Genomic DNA, 21796 nt, shown 5'->3' with positions numbered 1-21796 from the left:
GTGAGGGTAAAAGTTTACGGCCTATGAATGCTTTTGTAACGCATTTCACAGGGATTTGGTTCCAAAGTTTGTTCTTTAAATAATGTTTATTTTTTTCCTCTGCAGCAGCGTTAAAAAAAAAAAAAAAAAAGCCCATGCACCATAAGTGAACATTGGCACACCTTCAAAACGCACTATCTAAAGCAACAGAAATGCACTATTTGCAGATGGTTTTGATCAAGTGGATGCTTTTGTTTTTGTTGGGAGACCTGAGAGAAGAAGAAGAAAAAAAAACAGCAAGAGAATCACATGAAAAGTGTGTGTAGCCTAAATCTGTTTTCTCACACCACGCTACCACTTGGCCCTTGAACTTTACGGAGCAGATAAATGGTTTCATCAGAGCTCCTCTGATGCGGAGATCGGCTCATGCAGAACCAAAACGTTTAAAAAAAAAAAAAAAAAAAAAAGTTTCATTTTTGGAGCCAGCTGAGGGGGGGGGGGAGAGTGCTCCCCATCGAGCCCGCAACGACCTTGAGGAGCAGATCTGCTTTCAAACTCCCTAACACCTTCTGACACAACTCACTCGCCTGCATGCTGTTATAGAAAATGTCTTTTTGGGGCATTGGAGGGAGGAAGGGAGGGAGTAGAGGAAAGGCAGGGGGTTGGGGGGGTCACGAAGCTAAACACTGCTATCTTTGGGCGTACCTGTATCGGATGGATCTCCCATCCCACGGTCTCGTTGCGGTCTCGTTGCATGTCGGGACGCACTTGCTAGGCATTTAAACACAAACCAGCTGGGCGACGAGAAGCAGCGGGGAGACAGAGGGCTGGTTTCGCCTGATAGGAAATGAAAGGAGCAGACTCGACATCAGGACTTACTCAGGCCTGAATCATTGACCAAAAAAGCTGCGCCTCTCACCTGACGAAGGCTAAACTGTTTTCTGCACCTGAGGGCTTTCGAGAGGTCGGCCATCCGTGACCCCTGAGCATAAATTCTGTCAGTCAAAGGATCGCTTGTTCTTTGTCTTGTGGTGGGGGGAGAAAATGGCCGTCTCACGTCGTGAGTCTGATGTTGTCTGTTCAACGTTTCTTCAATTCGAGAAGCGCGACCATAAAGTGGACAAATGAAGCTATTAAAGTGGCGAGGGAGCGTCGAGACGTCAAAAGGGCCAATATTTTCCCTTCGCACGCCGGTTCGCTCGGGAAGTGTGTTTAGCGGTGTTGACGGCTGCTATTGCTCCGTGGAATCTCGTGTTGGTTTGGTGGCCGCAGTGCGCTGCTGCTGCTGACACGCTTAATGAGACGTCAGTTTGGATGTGCTGAAAGGCAAGAATTCAGATAATTAACAAAGTGTCTTCGTGTGTTGTTGCTTATTTTTTTTGGGAAAATGATCTTTTTTTTTTATAACACACCTCGTCCTAAACTGGTGGAGGAATGAAACCTTGTTTGTGAAGGCTTGGGAAAGTCAGGGGAAAGTCCGGCTGAATGCTGAAAATCTATTGGTTCGATGCTACTTTACATACTATTGGCTGGCGTTTGCAAAACAGCCAATCCTGTAAAGCCATTAATTTTCCGTGATACTGATTGGTTGCATACCCAAGGAGGTAAGACTGTAGATATTAGCTAGGAGCTAAGGCGGTTTCCATTGTGTGTATTAATGCGCATTAACATATATTTTATGTTTGAATAATTAAAATGGGCAGTTTAAGTGTTTTTAGATGCCTTCTCAAGTATTTGCGGATTTTATCTATTCGTGTCCGATTGTGGTCCTTAATGGCCATTCGAGAAAAGCACCAATACGAAAATTTGACCCAATATCGATAGCAGATGGCCGATAACTGATATTTACCGATATTACATACATTTCGTTACCCTTTCAGCACCTTGACAAACACGACACCGCCGCTAACTTCACCGCTGCTTCATCTTGCACTGCATCACTATCGCTGTCACATGACCAAACAAATACCCCATGACCAACCTCCTCCAGTAACCGATAGCAACAAGAAGGAAATGAAAGTTGATTGGCCAGTTTTATAGATCGGACCAATACTTATAAGTTAAAAAAGTGACGAATATCAGCCGATACCGATGCTGGTGCTGATATATTGAGCGTCCCTCGTCGACTGTAGATGTTTTTCAGACTTACAAACATGGAGCATTTAAAAAAGAGTTGCAGCCAACAAGCCCATTGTACCTCTGGAGGAGCTGCAGATCAACCAGCTCAGGTGTGAGTATATCCAGAGAGGACAAGTGGAATAATGTAATTTGAGTAGTTGTGCAACAAAACATGCACTTTGCACTTTTTTATACTTTTATCCAACAAAGTGGTTTGGTAAACCTGCATTTTGTTTGTGTTCTACATGCTACATGAACTTGTCATTGTACCGTGACAAAATATGAAAAGGTTTTAGGGGTTAGAATACTTTTACAGAGTCTGTTTGGACTGTTGATATTGATTGCACAAGTTCAAATATGTCATATGTATTATTTTAGTTTGTAAAGCTGATAAGTCGTGTAACTAAAAAGTAGAATTTCTGCAGAACAGGTGATTGGTGTTAATTGGGGTTGCCAGAAGAATCGGGCTTGCCCCAGGCAGCATTCACAAAAGAACCGCAACAGACCGATAGAGGAACCCAAAATAAAAAAAATTAAAATTAAATAAAAACTCTCCTTGAACTGGTCTAATTCTGCACTATACCGCGTTAACTTCTACTTAGATCGTTAATATGGGAGCTGATCACAACAAACCTGATGAAACAAATCATTTCCATATTCACACACAAAACACATTCCTGCTGTTTCGCCTCCTGCTGTAGTTAAAAAAAAAACTCATGAAGCGCTCCAACATGAACCGCATCAGCCTTGCCTTCTTCTTCTTCTTCTTCTTCTTCTTCTTCTTCTTCTTCTTCTTCTTCTTCTTCTTCTTCTTCTTCTTCTTCTTTTCCTCCCTGCTCCACGCGGCGGACTATGAAATATTTTGAGGACAATTGGTTAAGTGGAGTTACCTAGTTGCCTTTTTCTTTCTTTCTTTTTTCTCCCCGAGGTATCTTCCGTTTTTTTTTTTTTTTATCCCGCCGAGCCTGGCGCCTCGCAAAACGCAACTTTGTCTGGCTTATTAAATAGTATGACCTGGAGAAAGAAAACGCCTGTTGCTTCTCAGCCGAGGCCATTGTGAGGGAGAGGAGCTGCTGACAGGCCTTAAATTGCTGTAATGCTGTGTGACCAACAGTCATACCTAATCAATTTCTATTCGAAGTGTGGACGGATGTTGTTGTTTCTTCTTCTTCTCCTTCTTCTTCTTTTAGACAATTAAATTTTCTCCGCGCTTTAATTCATTTCATGTTTTATGGATTCAATTTTAGACTTTCGTTTCTTTTCTTTCGCCTCATCTTACTCTGTTATTATCAGTTTTTCTGATCATATTTACAGTAATAAAACTAACTCGGTACAGTTGGAAGTGCGCTGTTAATGGATGTAAAATGCGCAGGGAAGTCCTCCCCACTGCTTAATTGCGCTAAAATTGGTCAAAGCTACTTTGTGAGAGGCATCAATAACCCCCGCTCTGCAGGGGGTCTGTATGATTAAAGTCCCCTCGCTTTCTCGTAGGCCTCTTGATCTGCTCCCCCCTCCCCCTCCCTTCCACCAAAAAAGGCGAGTGGGCCAATCGAAACCGCACGCGGAGACGTCACGAAGACAGCACGAGAAGCTGATTGGATGGCGCGGGGAGACGGGAACAGCCCCTGTCCTTTTATAGGCGACCCCCGTCCCACTTGTGCGTAAAAAAACGCTACTGGGCACCGCTGACAGGCGCAAAAACTCTCACAGTGGAGACCTCACGCTCGAGCCGCTGCGTTTCACCACACGGGCCACGCCGACGTGCATGGCCCCCAGCCTCTTTTGTCATACGATGAATCCTGCGCAGCCTGGGTCACCCTCTCAAGACGCCAAACTGCAGCTTCACCAAATGGAGGAGAGCGCGGAGGGCGCCGAGAGCGACGAGCTCCTGCCGAAAGACATGACCACGGATAAAGGATACAAACTGCAGCGGAGCAGCCTGCCCTTCAGCGTCGAGTCGCTGATTTCTAAGAAGAGCACCTGTCGGACTTCTTACCCGGCCTTCGATTCGGCGGCGCCGCCGACGACAACGACGGCGGCGCCCGGGGCCGGTCAGGGCGCGCAGTTCTCTCCGAGGACTTTTTACGCGGAGAGGAAGCTTTCCGGGGAGAGTTCGCAGGGAGTTGCCAAGAGCTCCGGGGAGGACTGCGCGCAGTTTTGCGAGAAGGAGCAGAGCACTTGGATCCAGACGTCCTCCTTCTCGACACCTCCCCGTAAGTCCGTCCCATCCGTGTTATAAGAAGCGCAGCGATGCTTCGTTTATTGTTTCATCAGAAATCCCCGAGTAAATTTGTAACGAGTTCAACCCTAGTTGTCAGAAAAGTTCCACTTTGCAATCCCCTCGTTCCTCCAGCCGTCTGCGCGCACATCGTCTCTGCAGCAGATTGTGTTTGTTTTCTTTACTCATATAATCGCCAAAAACGTCCAGAAAAGAATGTTTTCGTTACTTGCTTTTGCTCCAAACTCAACTTCAAATGCGTGTTTTGCAGGCCTGGGATGAGTTTGAGGCAAAAATTAAATTAACTTGATTACCATCAATTAATGACAAAATAGTCAGTTGAGGCTGCTTGGAAGTGCAAACAGATCGATTGTGTTAATCAATACAAGCCGTTCAGTTCAGTTGCACACAGTTTAATTTGTCAATATAAACGGTTAAAAAAGTAAAATATTAAAGGAATTCAGCTGACTGCATCCTCATGAGCACCAGACTTCATTTATCAATAAACTTTTGCACTGTGAGTTGATTATTGCGCACTGTTTTTGAGCATTTTGTGTCTCTGATCAGCTGGTCAAACTAACCTCATATATTTTCCTGTTTTTTTATTTTTTTATTTATTCATTAATTAATTAATTTATTTTTTCTGCATCAGGGAGCTCTAGTCCGACCCAGTGTACCCTAAGGAAGCACAAAAACAACAGGAAACCTCGCACCCCGTTCACTACCTCCCAGCTGCTGGCGCTGGAGCGCAAGTTCCGTCAGAAGCAGTACCTCTCCATCGCCGAGAGAGCCGAGTTCTCCAACTCTCTCAACCTTACGGAGACTCAGGTCAAAATCTGGTTCCAGAACCGCCGAGCCAAAGCCAAGAGACTGCAGGAGGCCGAGCTGGAGAAGTTCAAGTTGGCCTCCAAGCCCGTCCTGCCCGCGTTCGCGCTGCCTTTCCCCCTCGGAGCGCACATGAGCTCTCCGTCGTGGGGCCCCTCCAACGTCTTTCCGAGGCCCAGCCTGCCGGTCCCGGGACTGTTCAGCGGACCCGTCACCTATGGGATGTACTATTTGTCTTAGGATGTCCGGGAAGGGGATGAGGATAAAAAAAAACAACAACAAACAAACAAAAAAAACAACTTTGTATTATTAAAAAAAAAAACTCAAAGTAAAGTTGGGATTTTTTTTTAACATGCGCGCATTTCTGGGACTAAAATGATCTAAATTTCTGACCACTTCAGTTTTAAATTCCCAGAAAAAAAAGAGAATAAAATAAAATCCTTGAAATGCCTTACTTTCAGACGATCCACTGTGGTTCCGCAATAATATAAAACTGGACGCTTAAATTAGTAAAAGAGGAAAATGAAACAGCAAAGTACTTATTATTCGGTGTCTGTGCCTTATGAAAGAGTCTTTATTGTCACTTGAAGTATTTTTTTCCCTTTTTGTTACCCAACATTACCTGTGTGGTTCTCCGGTGAAGCTGCTGAAAGGACTGATATTTTAAACAGCAGGTCAAGTTTTATATTTTGTAATTAAAAATAATAATAATAATAATAATAAAGCATAAAAAGGGACCAAATTATATTTTAGTAAATAGTTTTTTAAACCTTCACAATGTGGCCTTAATGGGTACTATAGTTTTTTTTTCTTCTTTTTTTGCTGTAATTGTAAATAAAATGTGTAGCGTTCAAGAAAAAACAGCGTTGCAGCGTCGTTGGAAGCGCAGGGAAAGTGGTATTTATTGACTGTCTTTGTATCTGTACTGTGTACATTTCTTTGTAAAGAAAACTGACTTTAGTAAATAAACATTTAAAGACTTGAAAATAACTGCGTGAGCTATTTTTAACCGTAACAATTCATTAGAGTCGGAGCGTTTGCGTCTGTTTCAGCACATCACACCTTAACAATAACTTTTGTTATTTTTTCTCTCTTTTTTTTTGTGGTTGTTTTTTTTTTTTGGGGGGGGGGCGGAAGGGGGGCTTTCTTTCTTTTCACTGGATGTTTTTTTTTCTTCTTCCCACAGAAACACACAAGACATAAAACTTTGCCAAACCTCGACTCCTGATTGCTGCTGTCAACTTTGAGGAATGCCAAACAATTGCAATTTTCCGTTTGTTTTTTTTTTTTTTTTACTCCTTACTTTTCTGAAACTTGTGTATTAGGCTCAGATGTCCTTATTCCGTGTTCTGATACGTAAATTTGAATCCTAAATGTTGAAATTTATTTTCCTCGTGTCTTTCAGCACTTTTTTTAAACCGGAATACAACACCACCATGTTCTCTCGCGTCTTTTTCCACATAAAATTTACTTCCAAAGCAATTAATGTTTTCATTCAGCGTTTAAATGTATTTTTAATGCAATATATTTGTGCGAATATGTCAAAATTGCAAACTTATTCGAAGTTGTCTTTAAAAAATATATATAAGTGAAATCAGAAACTTTAAGGAAATAAAACCTGTAATATAAAATACACATGTTGGCAACAAGCGGGGCGTTTAAACTCACAAAGTTTCCCGTTTAAAGACGTTAACAAATTTGCATAATGTTTTTCTAAACGTTTTAAAGTTACGTGGTATTTAAACCATATTGGTTTTACACCTGCACTTTCAGGGCCTGTATTATGGAGGACTAATAGTGCCATAATCCAACACATACAAATATGTGACAACTGAAAGAAAGGAAGGCAACAACTTAAATGTGTCAGCAACGTTTTTGGTCTACAGAGAGCCAAAGCTGCAATCTCCCTAACAACAACAACAACAAAAAAAAAGAAAAACAATATTCTGATTAATTACTACCTACATAAATATGTGATAATGGAAGCCAAAAAAAGTATATATTTTTTAAATCAGCGATTCAGTGTTCTAAAACTACTACTATTCGTTAAACTAAAAGAAAAGTTAAATTTGTGTCTGTGATAAATAAATGTATTTATAGTTATTATAATTTGTCAATACTTAATGGAATTGACAAATAATTATTTATAAAATAAATAAATTAGTATTTAAAATGTGAATTTCTTATATTTTACAAGTTATATGATCACGTCAGCATAGTGTGATTACTATGATTCTCGAACTATCATGAAATATTTCAAGTTGTCACTTTGGTTCATCAAGCCGAACTCATAGACTTTGACAGAAGAGCAGCAGCACAAGAATGGAAAACATTTTTTTTATAAATTGTCTAATAATTATGAATAATTTATTATATTTGGAGACATTTTTGTATCCACTTTTAATTTTCTTACTCTGCTTAATGAGCTATTGGCACATTTACTGAACAAAGTATAAGCGTATATTCGTTTTACTTTCATGTGTGTTTCCAATTTTATTTAAATGACATCTAAAAATGACTTCTTTTTTTATTCAACTGTGCTACGTTTAGTCACTGATACCTGACATGATATCAGGGATTAAACTAGAATCTTTAAGAATATTCCAATGATCTGAAATTTTGCCTTATTATTCAAATTTTAAACAAATGCTGTACTTTAATTCCAGGAATGTTGAAAACAAACATACACTACCTGTTAAGTTTGATTCTCATTCTTGTGCCTACTTAAATCAAGCCTTCAGATCTCTATAATCAGATATATCATCTGTGGTCACCTTGTAGCTGACCCCTTCCAAGACTTTCTGGAAGAACAAAGTCAGTATTGAATCAACTGTAAGTGCTCGGTCGGTCCCCTAGAGGGCAGTAGTGGTTATCCGCTTCTGCTCTCACTATTTCTCATGAAAAGAGACTTCCGACGCTCTGATCCGTCACAGTGATCTGCAGCGAGGTGAGTACACAACTGTATTACAGATTGAAGGATTGATGTGGAATAATTGTGTTGAAACGGTCGTGGGTTTTTTGCACGCCTCATCTTTATACAGGAAACAGTCAGTTCAACATATGTGGGACTCGCTGTTTTGAGATACGGTTCTCGTTTTAAATTGAAACGTCTGACCTTGGCTAGCAAGGCTAACGGAACGAGCTAACGTTAGCCTGTGTTAATGTTAGAAAACGTCAAGGACGGTGACTTTACTTCAAGTGTAGTTCTGCATTTGGTCTTTTTAAACGGTTTAGTTTTGATTTATTAACAGACACTACTTCGCGTAGTTTAATTTTAGGTTGTGGTTAAACGGCAAAGATTGTTGCTTTTCGACCACGTAGATTATAAAAATAGATTTCATTTAGCGAAAAACCTGGTTAATTTTATTCTCACTGACTTTATTGTTCCAATTAACAGACAGCAACACACGCTTGATGATGTTACAATACATTGTGGAAGTGGATGTATGATTCTTTAGCCTGTTCGCACAAATAAGCATAGTTATGACAGGTGAGCCGTATTCCAATTCGGTCGTGCGATTTAGGAATCATATTTCCTATTTATTTGTGCAAAGTTATTTCGATTAATATCTTTTTTTTCTGCAGCGTAGATTATTTTTAACTGTTATATTCTGTATTTTTGACGCAGGTTGTGGTGTGCTTTTTATTTGATTATCACTTTACTTCTGTTCAACTGCATTTTGTAACGAGAGATGCACTGTATTGGTGGCCAGACCAGTAGGTTTCCAAACAAGATGTTCTACAAATATAAAACTATACTCACAATTCATGATTCAGTCTCAAAGAGCCTCAAAGCAGTTGCAGAGAAAAATGAGATTCTTTCAATAGATCTGAAAATAAAACCACAGAATTTTAAGAGATGACGTTCTGAATATATGTAAAAATAATAATAATAATAATAAATGGCCTCAATAAAATCAGTCAAAAGAAGTGGTTCAGACTGTTTTGCTTTTAATCAAAAATATATTTTACTTTCATATATTTAAAGTAGGAAATTAAGATTAAAACTATTTCAAATATTTGGTTGCAATCTGGACCTTGTATGGATTAAGTAACTGTCAGATCTGGTTGATTTTATTTTAGTATGTAGACCTGAAAATATTAACAAGCATACTGTTTGTTTTTTCTAACATTACTTACATGTCTTCATAACCGTAACAAATCAACCCTGTCAATGTTGCAAACGAAAAGTGACTGCAAATGGCTAAAATGTCTTTTCCAAGTTTAAATCTGAAGAGAATTTCATCTTCCACTAAGTTCAGTTTGAGGTATATGAGCCTTATGTAAAAAAATAAATAAATTACCCTGAGTTTTCTATAGTTTTGTCTTCTCGATTTAGTACATTTTTCCCCAAGTAAAAGCATAAACTGTAGGATAAAAAAAAAAGCTTAAAAAGCTCCTAGAGATGGATTTTAATCAATTTGTGGAAGCTGTGTGAAGAACAGCTGACCTATCATAAATATAGTAACATTTTAGAGACTTTCCAGTCACCTCAGGTTTAACTGGATAGCATAGCTAAAGAACATTTCAATTTAAAGGGAAGATGATGGCAGCGGCATGTGTGCAACTGAAGAATCTTGTTTTTCAGAGAGTCAAGATGTCAGGCCGTCGTGCAGCCCTGAAGGCCATTGACTGGTTGGCGTTTGCTGAGCGGGTTCCGTCCAACCAGCGGGTCATGTTCAACGCTCTGAAGACTCGCACCGATGCCATCTCTGCTAAGTATGTCGCCACGGCGGTCGATCTAATTATAACTGTGACTTAATTTTCAGAAATGGGGTCGACAAAAAGTTGTTTTTTCTGAGGCACAACTAAACACGTAGTGCATTAAGAAGATTCTTTGTGAAAAGCAAAGCAATGAATTTCATCTTACTCGATATATTTCTCAACATGCAGTAAGAAAATGGCCCAGGTTTCTGTTTCTGGGTTAAAGTTGCCAAAAAGACATAGAGATGAAAAGTTTGATCTTTCCAAGTAAAGCTCGCACAGATCCTTTTATAAATAAGATTATCACTGTCCTAATGGGCTTAATCTGGCTAAGAGATTGGAATTTCTTCTTCTTTTCAAAAAATAAAGCTAACAGATTTTTTTTTTTTAATTTGATATTTTGAAAAAGTTGCAATGAAAATTGTTAATTTTTATGTTCAAAATAATACTCAAATTATTCAGTCAATAACATAACTGTAGGGTCCCACATTACAACATTAAGGCAAATATTCTTGACTTTTTAGTAAGTAAAGCCAACATTCTTCAAAATAAAAACTATTTTACGTTCTATATCTTAACGCATGTTAGTCTCCCAAAATCTGGTGCTTATTCAGTAGCAAACACCACTTATTAGTTTCATTCATTTCTTTTTGTTATACCTCGATTTGCGTACATTAAAACTATTCTTTTTCTTTTTGCTCCCCCCTAACAGTTTCCATACATTTAATTGTTTATAGTTGTGTCTGCTCACCGTTCCTTCCTTCCTTTTTAATCTGTTGAAATCGATGCCTGTGTTTGTTCCAGACTAGCCTCACTGCCTGAGACTCCTCCTGCCATCGACTGGAGCTACTACAGGAGCGCTGTGGCTAAAGCAGGCCTGGTCGATGAGTTTGAGAAGAAGGTAATTTTCCTTTCTAAACACACAATACCAGTGTTGCCACGAAATGACTCGCTCTAAAGACAAAAAGTGTGTACTTTGTGATAAAATCCATCCAGAAAGATTTTTTTTTTATTTTTTAGACCTTCCATTTAAGGCAGTATGCATTTAAAATGAGATAAACGGCTTATTTTATTTGGCTATATGATCATCTGGTTGAGGTATAATTTTATGAATAATCCGAACCAGTTTGTGGATTACATAGTTAAGACAATAATTATTTTTTTTTTTTAATTATTTTATTTTATTTTTTTTGCAGTTCAAAGCACTGCAGATCCCTGAGCCTGTCGACACGCAGACGAGCAAAATCAACGCACAGGAGGTTGAAGCCGTAAGTGGCTACTTCAGAAATATCAGTTTGGTTGTACATAAACATTTGTATTTATCTGGCATTTGAAAGTTGGACACAGTAATTAAAAGCCAGGATGTTTTTGCAGTATTGCTAAATATTTATTTTTTATTTTGTAAAGTGTTATCTGCAGTTTTATTATCAGACCTGTTTCACTTTCCGCAAACAGAACAAGAGTGCACTGGATTTTGTTGAAAAATCAAAGGTGCGCGTCGTGGAGTATGAGAAGGAGGTGAGATGTTAGTTTTTGTAGGGACTTGATACAAGAGGAATGTCATCAGGAATGTTTCTAATAAAGTTTTTCTCTGCTTTTGTTCAGCTGGAGAAATTTAAGAACATGATTCCCTTCGATCAGATGACCATCGAAGACCTGAACGAGGCCTTCCCTGAGACCAAGTTAGACAAGGTCAAATATCCTTACTGGCCTCACAAGCCCATTGCAAGTCTGTAATCCCATTACCCGGCACTCATGTCCCAATAAAGTTTATGTATTTTAAGGAGAATAATTTATCGCCTCCGTTATTTCACGACATGATGAAAACATTTAGAACACTGCATTGTTTGAGGAGATCCAAATTATGATTTCTCAAGTACACACGGTGGAAAATTAGTGTGTTTTCATCTTTGTTTTAAATATAGTCTAATGAATATAGTTAGAAAAACTCAGTAATGGTGCAGACATGAACATAGTTAATTAAGCTTTTGCAGCTTTGCAAGCCGTTGTTAATATGTGGTGAATTTGTGATGCAACAACATTGATAAGTGGCTTTTCAGGTGAAACTCAAGTGCTTTGCAAAGATAAATAACTCCTGTTAAAAAAAAAAAAAACTTTTCTTTTTAATGGTACAACCTTCTATTTTACACATTTTTGATCATGTAACCTGTGATGTTGAACGATTTTTATTGGTCACATTTCAGATGCTTATACTCTTTGATAGCGTTTTCAGAACTAGTGATTCAGTTACTCTTCATTTTATTACATCTCGTGTTAGAGAAAAATAAAGATATGCAGCTTAACAGTAAAAGCAGAACATTAGGCATTTACTATTTAGCCACATTGGCTGATTTCATAACGAAGCATTATTGACCGAAACTTAATTTTGACTTCTTTCTTAAATCTGTGTGCTGGTAAGGAATATCCTGCTTTGTTTATTTTAATATTTACCCATGTTATTCCAAGCTCCTTTAAAAAAAGTTAGCCACTCTGCCTACAAAAAGTTCATGCATTTTATTTTTTAAGTTTATAGCCAATAAATTATCGCATGTAAGGTATATCTTTAGTATTATTCATGCACAATTTCAAGTGTTAAAGTGACAAGAAAATACAGAAACAGATTTACATCAGAAACAATGACTACATCCAGAGAATGAGAGGAATTGAATTTAAAGTCCTAATTTAAAGGAGTCAACGGTTTCTTCTCGTTCAGGTTTCAAGCAGTCTGTTTGAGAACTGAGACTAGACCAACTTTGTACCTTTTTGGTCAGTCAAGTGGTGGCACATAGCTATAAACTTGTCGTAATTTTAGATATTGGGTCATTTTGATGAAGGAAAAAAAAGGTCTGAAATTAACCCCACATGTGATCTTTGTTTGCTCAGTGAGAAATGACATGTTAGTCCTGGTCTGCTAAATAAGATCTGATTGAGTGTAGAGCAGCACCAGGAAATCCCTCCTTTATTTCCAATATACCAATCAAAAATGTTCAGTGTATCAAAGGCAGCACTGACATCCAGAAAAACCAAGACAGAAGTTTTCCATACATCACTACCAAGATGGCCGTTATTCAAAAACGCTTACCTAAAGTCTCATTGGTGTTGCCTTACCTGACTGGAAAACATTTAAACAGACTTTGTAATCAAAAACGAGTAAATTACGAAAGTCAATGAAGTGCCCACAAGGGGGTGCAATAACTTTAGTTGCAATATAATCTTTTTGCAGTAGGATTAAATTGTATCTTTTTTTCTCACCACGATTCAGTTCATCTTTAATCTTTCACTAACTACAACATATTTCTCTCGATAAACGTGCTTCTTTGGTCTCACACCGTTTAAGGTACCGAATATATTATTGAATCAGGAGACGACTGTTTTTAAGAAAAAGGTTTAAAAGAACATAACATAATACAAATTTAAATGTTATTTATCAAGACTCTGTTCGACGTTAGCTCTTTTAGGTGCTGTCTGGTGGTTAAATATAAATTAAAGGTAAGCGCAATGGTAATAATTTCCACCGCCGTCCAATCAACGCCTGAGCTGTTTGTTTCTCTTTAAGCTCATTGGTCACGTCATCTATCTGTAACAAACATGGGCGGGACATTACTGCTTCGTCCCTTTCCGTAGTTCCGATTGGTTCGGCGTCCATCTCGCCGGTTGTTGATTGGATAGATGTATTGTGGAAAAGGAGGGACTTCATTTAACATAATTTCCGTTGTATTCTTCGCTTGAAAGTCAGTGACGATTGACGGGAGTGCATTAGCTTAGGTAAGTTTGACAGAAAAAATGAATATTTAATCAAATAGGTTATGTTCACTGCATGTATGAGCACTCAACGATGTAACTGTAGAAGCGTTCTGGTTCCGTGTTAGCTTAAATCGGGTCTAGTGTTTTCAATAAGGTTCTCTGTCAAAATGATCTCGTGGAGGTCAAAGAGAGTATAAAACATGATTGGAAGACGAAGACAGTTGTAGTAATGGTTGTTACATTAACATACATGTTTGTGGCCATCCCCACGGACTGCCATCGACACTGCATGGACACTGTTAGCCATTAGAGGTAACGTTAGCCGGGATTGGCAGCGTGCTGCCTTTCCCACCTTAGATGTTGAATTGGCCTGTTTTTCCTCAATGAATTAAAAAAAAAAAAAAAAAAAACCTGGACCAATGGAGATGCTAAAAGTTAAAATAATAAACCGATTTCATCTCTGATCAACAAGGCCTTACTATGTATACATTATTGTATTTGAGTAGTGTATAATTCTAGTTGGATCCACTTTATTCAATATTTCGCAGTTTATGGAATGGAAAATACCAATTTTGTCTTCCTGCTTGGTGTTCCTGGACTTCCATGTTTACAACACAGCCAAACGGCCCTGCCGAGGAAATTTCCAGAGGTCAAGAAGAAAACGCCATGAGAGGAAAATATGCAAAACTGTTCTGGTTGAACGAGAAGAGAAGCTGAGGGCAGCTAAAGTACATAGATTGCTACTGTTCTTTTAATTATTTGCACAAACAATATATACCTTTAGGGCTGGGCGGTATGGCGGAAAAACTTATCACGATAAAAGCATTTCATTTCAGTCGATATTGATAATTATAGATTAGTTTTTTCTTTTAAATATTTGAAGTACTGCCAAAACACAGTTTTTACTCCACTATGTTATGAGACAAGGTGGAAAGACCTTGAAACTGCTGCCGTGCAAGTTTCTCAACAGGTTGTTGCTAGGTAACCAAAGGGTGAGTTGATGCAACCCATCTTGTTAGCTGGCCATGAGAGGCTGAGTAGCTAAAGTCTTTTCTCTCTGCCTACATTCCCCAGAATGCTGTGTGGTTCTTGATCGGAAGTTCAGTGAAAATATTGAATATTTTTCCCCATAAATTATCAGTTGATATTGATCATGTGTCTGCTGTGATATATATTGTTATTGATTTATTGTGCAGCCCCAGTTTCCTACTATCTAATTGATTCTACCTTTATAAGGCCAAACACATCTTAAGGACCTGAAACTAAATGTTTGACTCTGTTGTCGTTGGTCTCATGGTTAGAAAGGTTGTTTAAAAAAAAAAAAAAAAAAAAAAAGTTCAGCTGGTGGTTTGTATGGGCTTGACCCTGAATTGTGTGGTCAACACTGGTTTCATTGTTTTCAAGAGGACAATGGAAGCAGGCCTGTACAGAGGGAGGCTGATGGTAGGGTTGAGGGGGGGGTACAAGGGCTTGGATAATGTATCACTCCTTTGCTGCTACAAGTCTGTGCAAAACTCCAGTGTGAGGAAACAAAAAGACAATGTTGTGTTGTAAAAGGTTTCTTATGCAACTTTGTGATGTTTTCGCAGCACCTCCTGCACTAAACACTGTTTTTCAGCTCTTGTGACAACAGTGTCATTCTTTGTTTACAGTTTATCTCCCCACAGTTCACAAGAAATTTAAATGTAAACAATTTACAAGACAAACTGGACCGATTTCTATCTAGTTATTTTACTTCTGTTCAACTTAAATCATCTCTCTATTAAAGCTTTATCAAGTCGTTGACAGCAACTTCTCCTCCCATTGAAGCATTTGGTAAAAGAGGAAGCCTCAAACTTTTCAGCAGAAGAAAACTACAGCCGAACCAGGATCAGTGTGAGAGCCCATTGGGCTGAAATCAACTGGAGACTGAGTTCAAGTTATACAAAACCAACAACAGAGAAGCACCGGACCTGGAATACAAGGTGTACACAAAACGTTAATGGCAGGAATAGTTCCATCAATGACTTTATCTTTGGAAAATACACAACCAAACACAGAAACACTGAACCAGAACAACTTTTTTAGAGGAAAAGGAACAAAGAGCACACCACAAATGAATGACATGCAGAGTTTGTGTTCATGGTACCTGAACTAAAATATACCTCAGTCCTTTTTGATATTTTCTTGATATTGATTATATTTCTTGCTGGGTTTTTTTTTGTCATTCTTTAAATCAAATATATTTGTATATTATTATATTGGTTATAATGTGAAGCCTATAAATAATGGCTGGACTAAGGAGTACATAAAATTGCAGTGGCCTTCAAAGCCGTCCTTCAAAACAGCATCCTGTTTTATGGTTTGTTTTTGAATTACAGGGTTACTCCCGTGTAACACGACCCTCCATCCTCAGCTGTGCACTGATTGAATTTCATCCATACAGCAGCTCAACCCCTCCACCCCCCTGCTCTGCCTCCCAGTCACAGATTTGCTGTAAAGTACATTAGGCAGGAAATACATCAGAGCAGACCTGACCAGAGTGCTGGAAAGTGTGCCAGTATCAGTGACGTACTTGTCACGGCATGTTTAGCAAATTTCAGTCTAGTTTCACACAGAAACAATACCTTGACTGTTATTTCATTAGACATACTTTTTACACATTACATACATTTACATGACATACATTTGACATATTACTGTGTGTTTTCACCTAACCATAAACTCAAAATCTTAATGTTTCATCCTCATTATGCTGCCAAAAAGAGTAATTAAAGATGTACTCTGGGCTTTTGTTCACCTTGAATACGGTTGAAATTAGAATTGCTGGTAGGCTAAATTATTAAGATGCTAATTAACTACAGATCTCTAGTTATAAAATCTTTTTAGCAATGAGATTTTGAAGGTTTAGTGGTGACATGTTTGAAGCAGTCAAACTTATGTGGCGGGTTTCTGATAAGTCTTTGACTTACCGGTTCCTGTTTTAGCCGTTTTATTATTATTTTTTTTTTTTCAGAACTGTAATGTAATCAGATATAAGAAAGAGCATTGAAACAATTTTTTATTGCCTTTTTGCAGTAAATGTACATTAATTATTGAGATTAGAAGAAGTAGTGCAATTATCCTGCATTTTTGTTTCAGTTGAGCTATTTTAGAAGATACCTAATAATTTTTTTTTTATTTAAAACGATACATGGGACATAAAAAAGGAAAACAGACTAACACCTAAGTGGCACATTCATACAAATTTCTTACAATGGTAGTAGAACTTTGGACTGCAAAAAATATTAACTATTTATTGTTATTTTAAAGGTTTCAGGTAATAAAAAAAAGATAATATCAAAGATAAAAACAAGAAGTGGTTTCATAAGATGATTTCAGTTTTTACAAGGAAGTAGCTGCTCAAACCAAGTAATTGCCCTCTTTACCAAACAGTCTGTTTAGTAGCAACAACTGCCCTTTGTAAGCTATTCAGGAGCCACCTTGCTAGTGTGTTTAGCATTGTTGTCATTTCCGTAACCTCAAGTACACTTGAGCTTACGTTCTCAATCCAATGCCTGGACTTTCTTCTACAGGTTTCTCTGATGGAGAGCAGAATTTATGATTACACCAATTAAAATAATTTCACATGGTCCTGATGAAGCATAGCACACAGAGACCTTTGTACCACCACTATGCTCTTGTTCTGTTCTTTTTCTGAAATAATGTATTCATGTTCTGTCAGGATGTAACACTTTTAAAAAAGTTCCAGTTTGTCCCGTCAGTCCACAGAAAACTTTCCCTGAAATCCTTGGGGGATCATCATGTGTTTTGGCAAATGTGAGACAAACCTTTTTGGTTTCCACCTTTGAACTCTCCCACGGACGCCATTTTTGTGAACTTCAGCGTCCTTCTTATTTCCCTGAATGAATTGTCAGTGTGGTCTTGACGTAATTCTTTTAGATGGGCCACGCCTGGGAGGGTTCAAAGATGCTCCATGTTTTCTTCATGGGTAGATAATGGCTCTCACCGAGGGTGGTTGGAATCCTAAAGCCTTACAAATGGTTCAGTAACTCTTTCCAGTCCAATACATGTCAGCAATTTGGTTTCTTACCAGTTGTTGAATTTTTGGTCAGGACATGATGTGTTTGTTTTTGAAGCCTACTTAATGTTGCCAGACAAGGGATTTCTCTCCGAGGGTCTGGCAACATTTGCACCAGCTTGTAGCGAGTAAAATTGAACATTGTTTTGGGTAGCCCCCCAAACACTCCCACCAAAAATAATTGCTTTTAAAGTGTCTTTATGTATGTCTAAGAGTGCTGTATGGGTGACAATATTCATGAGGGAAAATCCTAAGGCTAGCTTTGCTAGCTAGCTTGCTAGAAAAGCCACCAGGTAGCTTTGGGTGCTGCCTAGTGAGCTAACTATCTGACAGTTCTTTTTGTATTTCTTCAGCTTTTCTTTTCCCAACAGTAAATGTATTTGATCAGAAACGCTTAAATGTGAAAGGGTAAGATGGAAGTAATCTTCAGACACAAATGTTTTCTCACTGCTTTGTAATTGTGGTGTATAAATGAAGTAAAGGAAACGGAAACCCGCAGTTGCTTCATCTTTTATGAGAGCTCGAACAGGGAGGTAGTATTTGACCAGCTCTATGGGAGGAGGCTTTTGCATTAAATAGAGGAAGAAAAATATTTGCCTTAGGAGGTGTTGAGCTTGAAATGGGACTAATTTGTTAGTGAGATCAAGGTTTGGTTTGCGGGAAGAAAAAAAAATGCAATCAATTACTCAGTTGCTAATGTGCAATCTGGATTGCATCATATCTAGCAGATTTAGCGACTTTCCACATTCATTTCAAAGCACTCTGTTCCCTGCCATCAAAATAACCCCATCAGATTCTAAGTCTTCAGGCTGACTCACTGGTAAGGCAAAAACAGACTGAAACACAAACAAAAAGGAAATCTGAAATGAAGAATTATGTTGAGCAAATTTCTTTAAAGTTTAATCCCTTACTAAAGCAGTGCCAGCTTATTGCGACAGTGAAGGTCGTTCCTCCTCCTTAGGAAGAGGACAGTAGTGTGAGGTACACAACCAAAACAGGTTCATTTGTTTTATGGCTCACCCAAACAATTGATTAGATCAACAACAAGGTCAGTAGGTCCTGTGCTGTAGCCTCTGCTGTGACGCGTCGCTATGACATCCTCCTGTTTGTCTGCAGTGGCTGTTGATGGACCATCCCTATGAAAACACAAAGCTACAATGGGACAGAATACCTCAGAACAAGAGGACCAAGAAGAGCCCTTCTCGGTAGGTTTTGGACTAACGCACGTGTTTACAAGTCCAGATTGGTCAATGACGCGTATGTTAGTGAGGTGAGTTAGAAGAGACCTGTAGTTTTCTGAGGTGATTCAGTTGTGAGGCGGCAAACATGTGACCCGTCATGATCGGCAGCCTACCTAGTCCTACTCCCGCTTCTCCTGTGGCGCTGGTTGAACGGCAAACTCACTGATGATATGATTGAACAAATGATAGTTGTGCAAAGTCCTCTTGTTAAAAAGAGCTATGTAAATGCAAGCCATTTCCTTCTTTTTGCCTTTCTGCCACATTGCTTTTATATTTAAATTATACATGATACATGTCACATTAAAGCTGAGTTTTGGCAATAAGTTAATGTTTTTTGGTGTCTGGAAAATGAGTCGTTTCAAAAACTTCCAGAATGTAAATTGCCATCCAGAAACCACTTGCTGCTTCCTTGTTGGACGACCAGGAGGCTCCACTTCTGCTTTTCAAAGACGTACGGTTGTATAATTACACATCTTTGTGCAGCCATTCTCACGTGCGATTGTAAACATTGGGGGGCGTGGCCAGCAGCAGCTTATTTGAACTTAAAGTGACAGAGGCCCTAAAACGGCTCGTTCTGAAAGGAGCTCAAAACAGGCAGAACTGAGCAGACTAATATCTCATTATTTAAGAATTAATTTATGCAAAAAATGTAATGAACATGTTTTCTATCGACCTATGCTAATCTGTTCATGGAAGCATGATAATAGGTCACCTTTAAGCTCACAAAACCTAGGTGGGTACTTCAGAGATCCAGAGCATGTTGCACCAGTTCCGTTGTACTTTTGTCCCATCCAGCCCATTTACTGCCAAATAGCCTCAAGCTTGCTACAAACGTATAGATAATCGCAGATAACACTGATAAACGTCCACTGGCTCTCTGCCAGAACTCTACAGACCAATTACCCTCACTTTTAATCTTATGATGTTAAATCTTATGGTTGACCAAACGCACACAAAGCAAACAGTCTTATCTCAGATCTCTGCCCTCTGAACAGACATGCTTTTCTGCTTTTTTAAAACTTTTTATTGATTGCAGTTATTTTAATCAAGATCCTTTTAAACTTATATTGCCAGGAAACGGAAGAAAATCTCTATGTATTTAAATTATGTCCAGCAAATAACAAGAAAAGAAAGTAGATTGAGAAATATTGGATGCGATGCAACTTTTCTGCTTTGTGCCGGGCTTTGCTGCCTGCAGGGTGAATTCCTGATTCCTACATGCTTTCACAGCTCATTGAAAGAAAGACCGCCGCCGGGTCCACGTTTCGCGCAGCAACATTGTAGTTTGAAACCATTAACTTGTCGGCTTATCACGTGCACTAGCATGCCTCTGCATTTCTCTTTTGTCTTTCAGGAGAGATTTGAAAACCTCAAGACGTTTGTGGAGGAAGAGCTACAGACGAGCATGGTGAGAACAGTTTCATTTCTGTCTTCTTTCAGCCGTTTTTACCACTGCAGCAGATTTTATTACCGTAGCTAAAAGTTTAGTCCATCACTGTCTGTGAATTTGAGCAGATTTAATGGAGAACCCAGTGCTCTCATTTTTCTTTTGCCACACACACACACACACACACACACACACACACACACACACACACACATACATGTATATTTTTCTGTTCTCTCTCTCCAGATGGTGGGAATAGTTATTGGCGCTGGTGTTGCCATAGTCCTCATCGCCATCCTCATCTTCTTCATCTTGCGGAGGATGCGGCTCCGAAGTCAGTAAACGCAGATTCCCTTTTCTCAGCCTGCGCTGAAACGTTGTCATGGAAACGGCACATTATACAGCTCTGGTTCATTTTGACGTTTACCTTTATTTCGCAGACATAGAGGTCCAGGAGGCACCGAAGTACCGCTTCCGCAAGAGAGACAAAGTCATGTTCTACGGACGAAAGATTATGCGGAAAGTGAGTGGCGGGCTGGAAATGTTTAGGTTTTTCGCATCTGGTGGCGTTCCGGCCACAAACATTCACCTACTTAATTCAGATTTCATGTGCTGGATTAATTCAAAGCAGAAAATAGATGAGAAAACTGAGATGGATGTTTATTTCTAGATGTTTATTTGTAATTTTGTTGTGAAAATCATGCATCACTTTCATTCCACTGATATCTAAGTTACGGTAATCCATTTGGGTTTGTGGGTAAAACACGACAAAATATGTAAAAATTATAGACATGACCCTTTTGAAAAAAATCCTTCTTAAAGCAGAGACGGATGTTTTTGCAAAAACAAACATTAGCACTGGAACCCATACTCACATCCGTTTCCCCACAGGTTTCCCAGTCTACCTCTTCGCTGGTGGGGGCTTCCTCCTCTTCTTCTCGTCCACGCCTAAAGAAGAAGCAGAAAATGCTCAACATTGCCAAAAAGTAAAATGCTCTTTATAAAAATTGCCCTCCCTTCTCTATCCCTTCCCCCTCTTTAATTTCTCTTCATGTCATGGTGTGTTGCTCGTGCAGGATCCTGCGCTTCAAGAAGGAGGTGCCCATCCTGCAGGCGAAGGAGCCCCCTCCCTCGGTGCTGGAGGCAGATCTCACTGAATTTGACGTGGCCAACTCCCACCTCCCGTCCGAGGTGCTCTACATGCTCAAAAACGTCCGGTAGGTTCGCGCGACGAGGCGCTTTTCGCGTTTGTAGTCGCCCGCTCGTGTTCTCGTTCCCTTACCTTGGCCGCTTGTTGTCTTGTTGCTAACCGTAGGGTTTTGGGTCACTTTGAGAAGCCGCTCTTCCTGGAGCTGTGCAAGCACATGGTGTTTCTGCAGTTCCAGCAGGGGGAGCACGTCTTCAGGCCAGGACAGCCTGACAGCAGCATCTACGTGGTTCAGGACGGGAAGCTAGAACTGTGCCTTACAGGGGTGGTGAGGCTGCAGTTCACATCGCTTAACTCTCCTTTTCTTTTTGCT

At 39.3% G+C, this 21796-nt stretch overlaps 3 protein-coding genes and 1 long non-coding RNA gene across 6 annotated transcripts in view; 3 read left to right on the top strand and 1 right to left on the bottom strand.

Moving 5' to 3' along the window:
- Nucleotides 1-690: 690 nt before the first annotated feature.
- Nucleotides 691-3572, bottom strand: LOC107838089 (uncharacterized). Its single transcript, XR_001664154.1, has 3 exons — nucleotides 2764-3572; nucleotides 899-1298; nucleotides 691-816 (listed from the first exon to the last, which is right to left on the bottom strand). It is a non-coding gene; the product is annotated as an uncharacterized LOC107838089 (long non-coding RNA).
- A 64-nt stretch (nucleotides 3573-3636) lies between these two features.
- Nucleotides 3637-5534, top strand: LOC103148731 (homeobox protein MSH-C-like). Its single transcript, XM_007567640.2, has 2 exons — nucleotides 3637-4310; nucleotides 4968-5534. Exons 1-2 carry the CDS (start codon nucleotides 3863-3865, stop codon nucleotides 5378-5380), a joined length of 861 nt encoding a protein of 286 aa, XP_007567702.1. The 5' UTR covers nucleotides 3637-3862; the 3' UTR covers nucleotides 5381-5534.
- Nucleotides 5535-8002: 2468 nt separating this feature from the next.
- On the top strand, nucleotides 8003-11636 carry atp5pd (ATP synthase peripheral stalk subunit d). The gene is made up of 6 exons (XM_016679418.1): nucleotides 8003-8087; nucleotides 9731-9859; nucleotides 10649-10745; nucleotides 11041-11112; nucleotides 11300-11362; nucleotides 11450-11636. The coding sequence occupies exons 2-6, from the start codon at nucleotides 9738-9740 to the stop codon at nucleotides 11579-11581; spliced, it is 486 nt and encodes a 161-aa protein (XP_016534904.1). The 5' UTR covers nucleotides 8003-8087; nucleotides 9731-9737; the 3' UTR covers nucleotides 11582-11636.
- A 1874-nt stretch (nucleotides 11637-13510) lies between these two features.
- pnpla6 (patatin-like phospholipase domain containing 6) overlaps nucleotides 13511-21796 on the top strand; it is a 37634-nt gene continuing 29348 nt past the window's right edge. For all 3 annotated transcript variants that reach the window (XM_007567636.2, XM_016679435.1, XM_007567635.2), the window contains exons 1-8: nucleotides 13511-13609; nucleotides 18765-18853; nucleotides 20244-20297; nucleotides 20523-20610; nucleotides 20717-20799; nucleotides 21168-21262; nucleotides 21353-21493; nucleotides 21592-21751. In XM_007567636.2, coding sequence (XP_007567698.1) covers nucleotides 18806-18853; nucleotides 20244-20297; nucleotides 20523-20610; nucleotides 20717-20799; nucleotides 21168-21262; nucleotides 21353-21493; nucleotides 21592-21751 — 669 coding nt within the window. In that variant the 5' untranslated portion in view covers nucleotides 13511-13609; nucleotides 18765-18805. The remainder of the gene's footprint in view (nucleotides 13610-18764; nucleotides 18854-20243; nucleotides 20298-20522; nucleotides 20611-20716; nucleotides 20800-21167; nucleotides 21263-21352; nucleotides 21494-21591; nucleotides 21752-21796) is intronic.

This window comes from Poecilia formosa, unplaced genomic scaffold, assembly GCF_000485575.1.
Source record: "Poecilia formosa unplaced genomic scaffold, Poecilia_formosa-5.1.2 Scaffold211, whole genome shotgun sequence".
NCBI classification, from domain to species: Eukaryota; Metazoa; Chordata; class Actinopteri; order Cyprinodontiformes; family Poeciliidae; genus Poecilia; species Poecilia formosa.
This window is presented reverse-complemented; position numbering and strand designations above follow the sequence as displayed.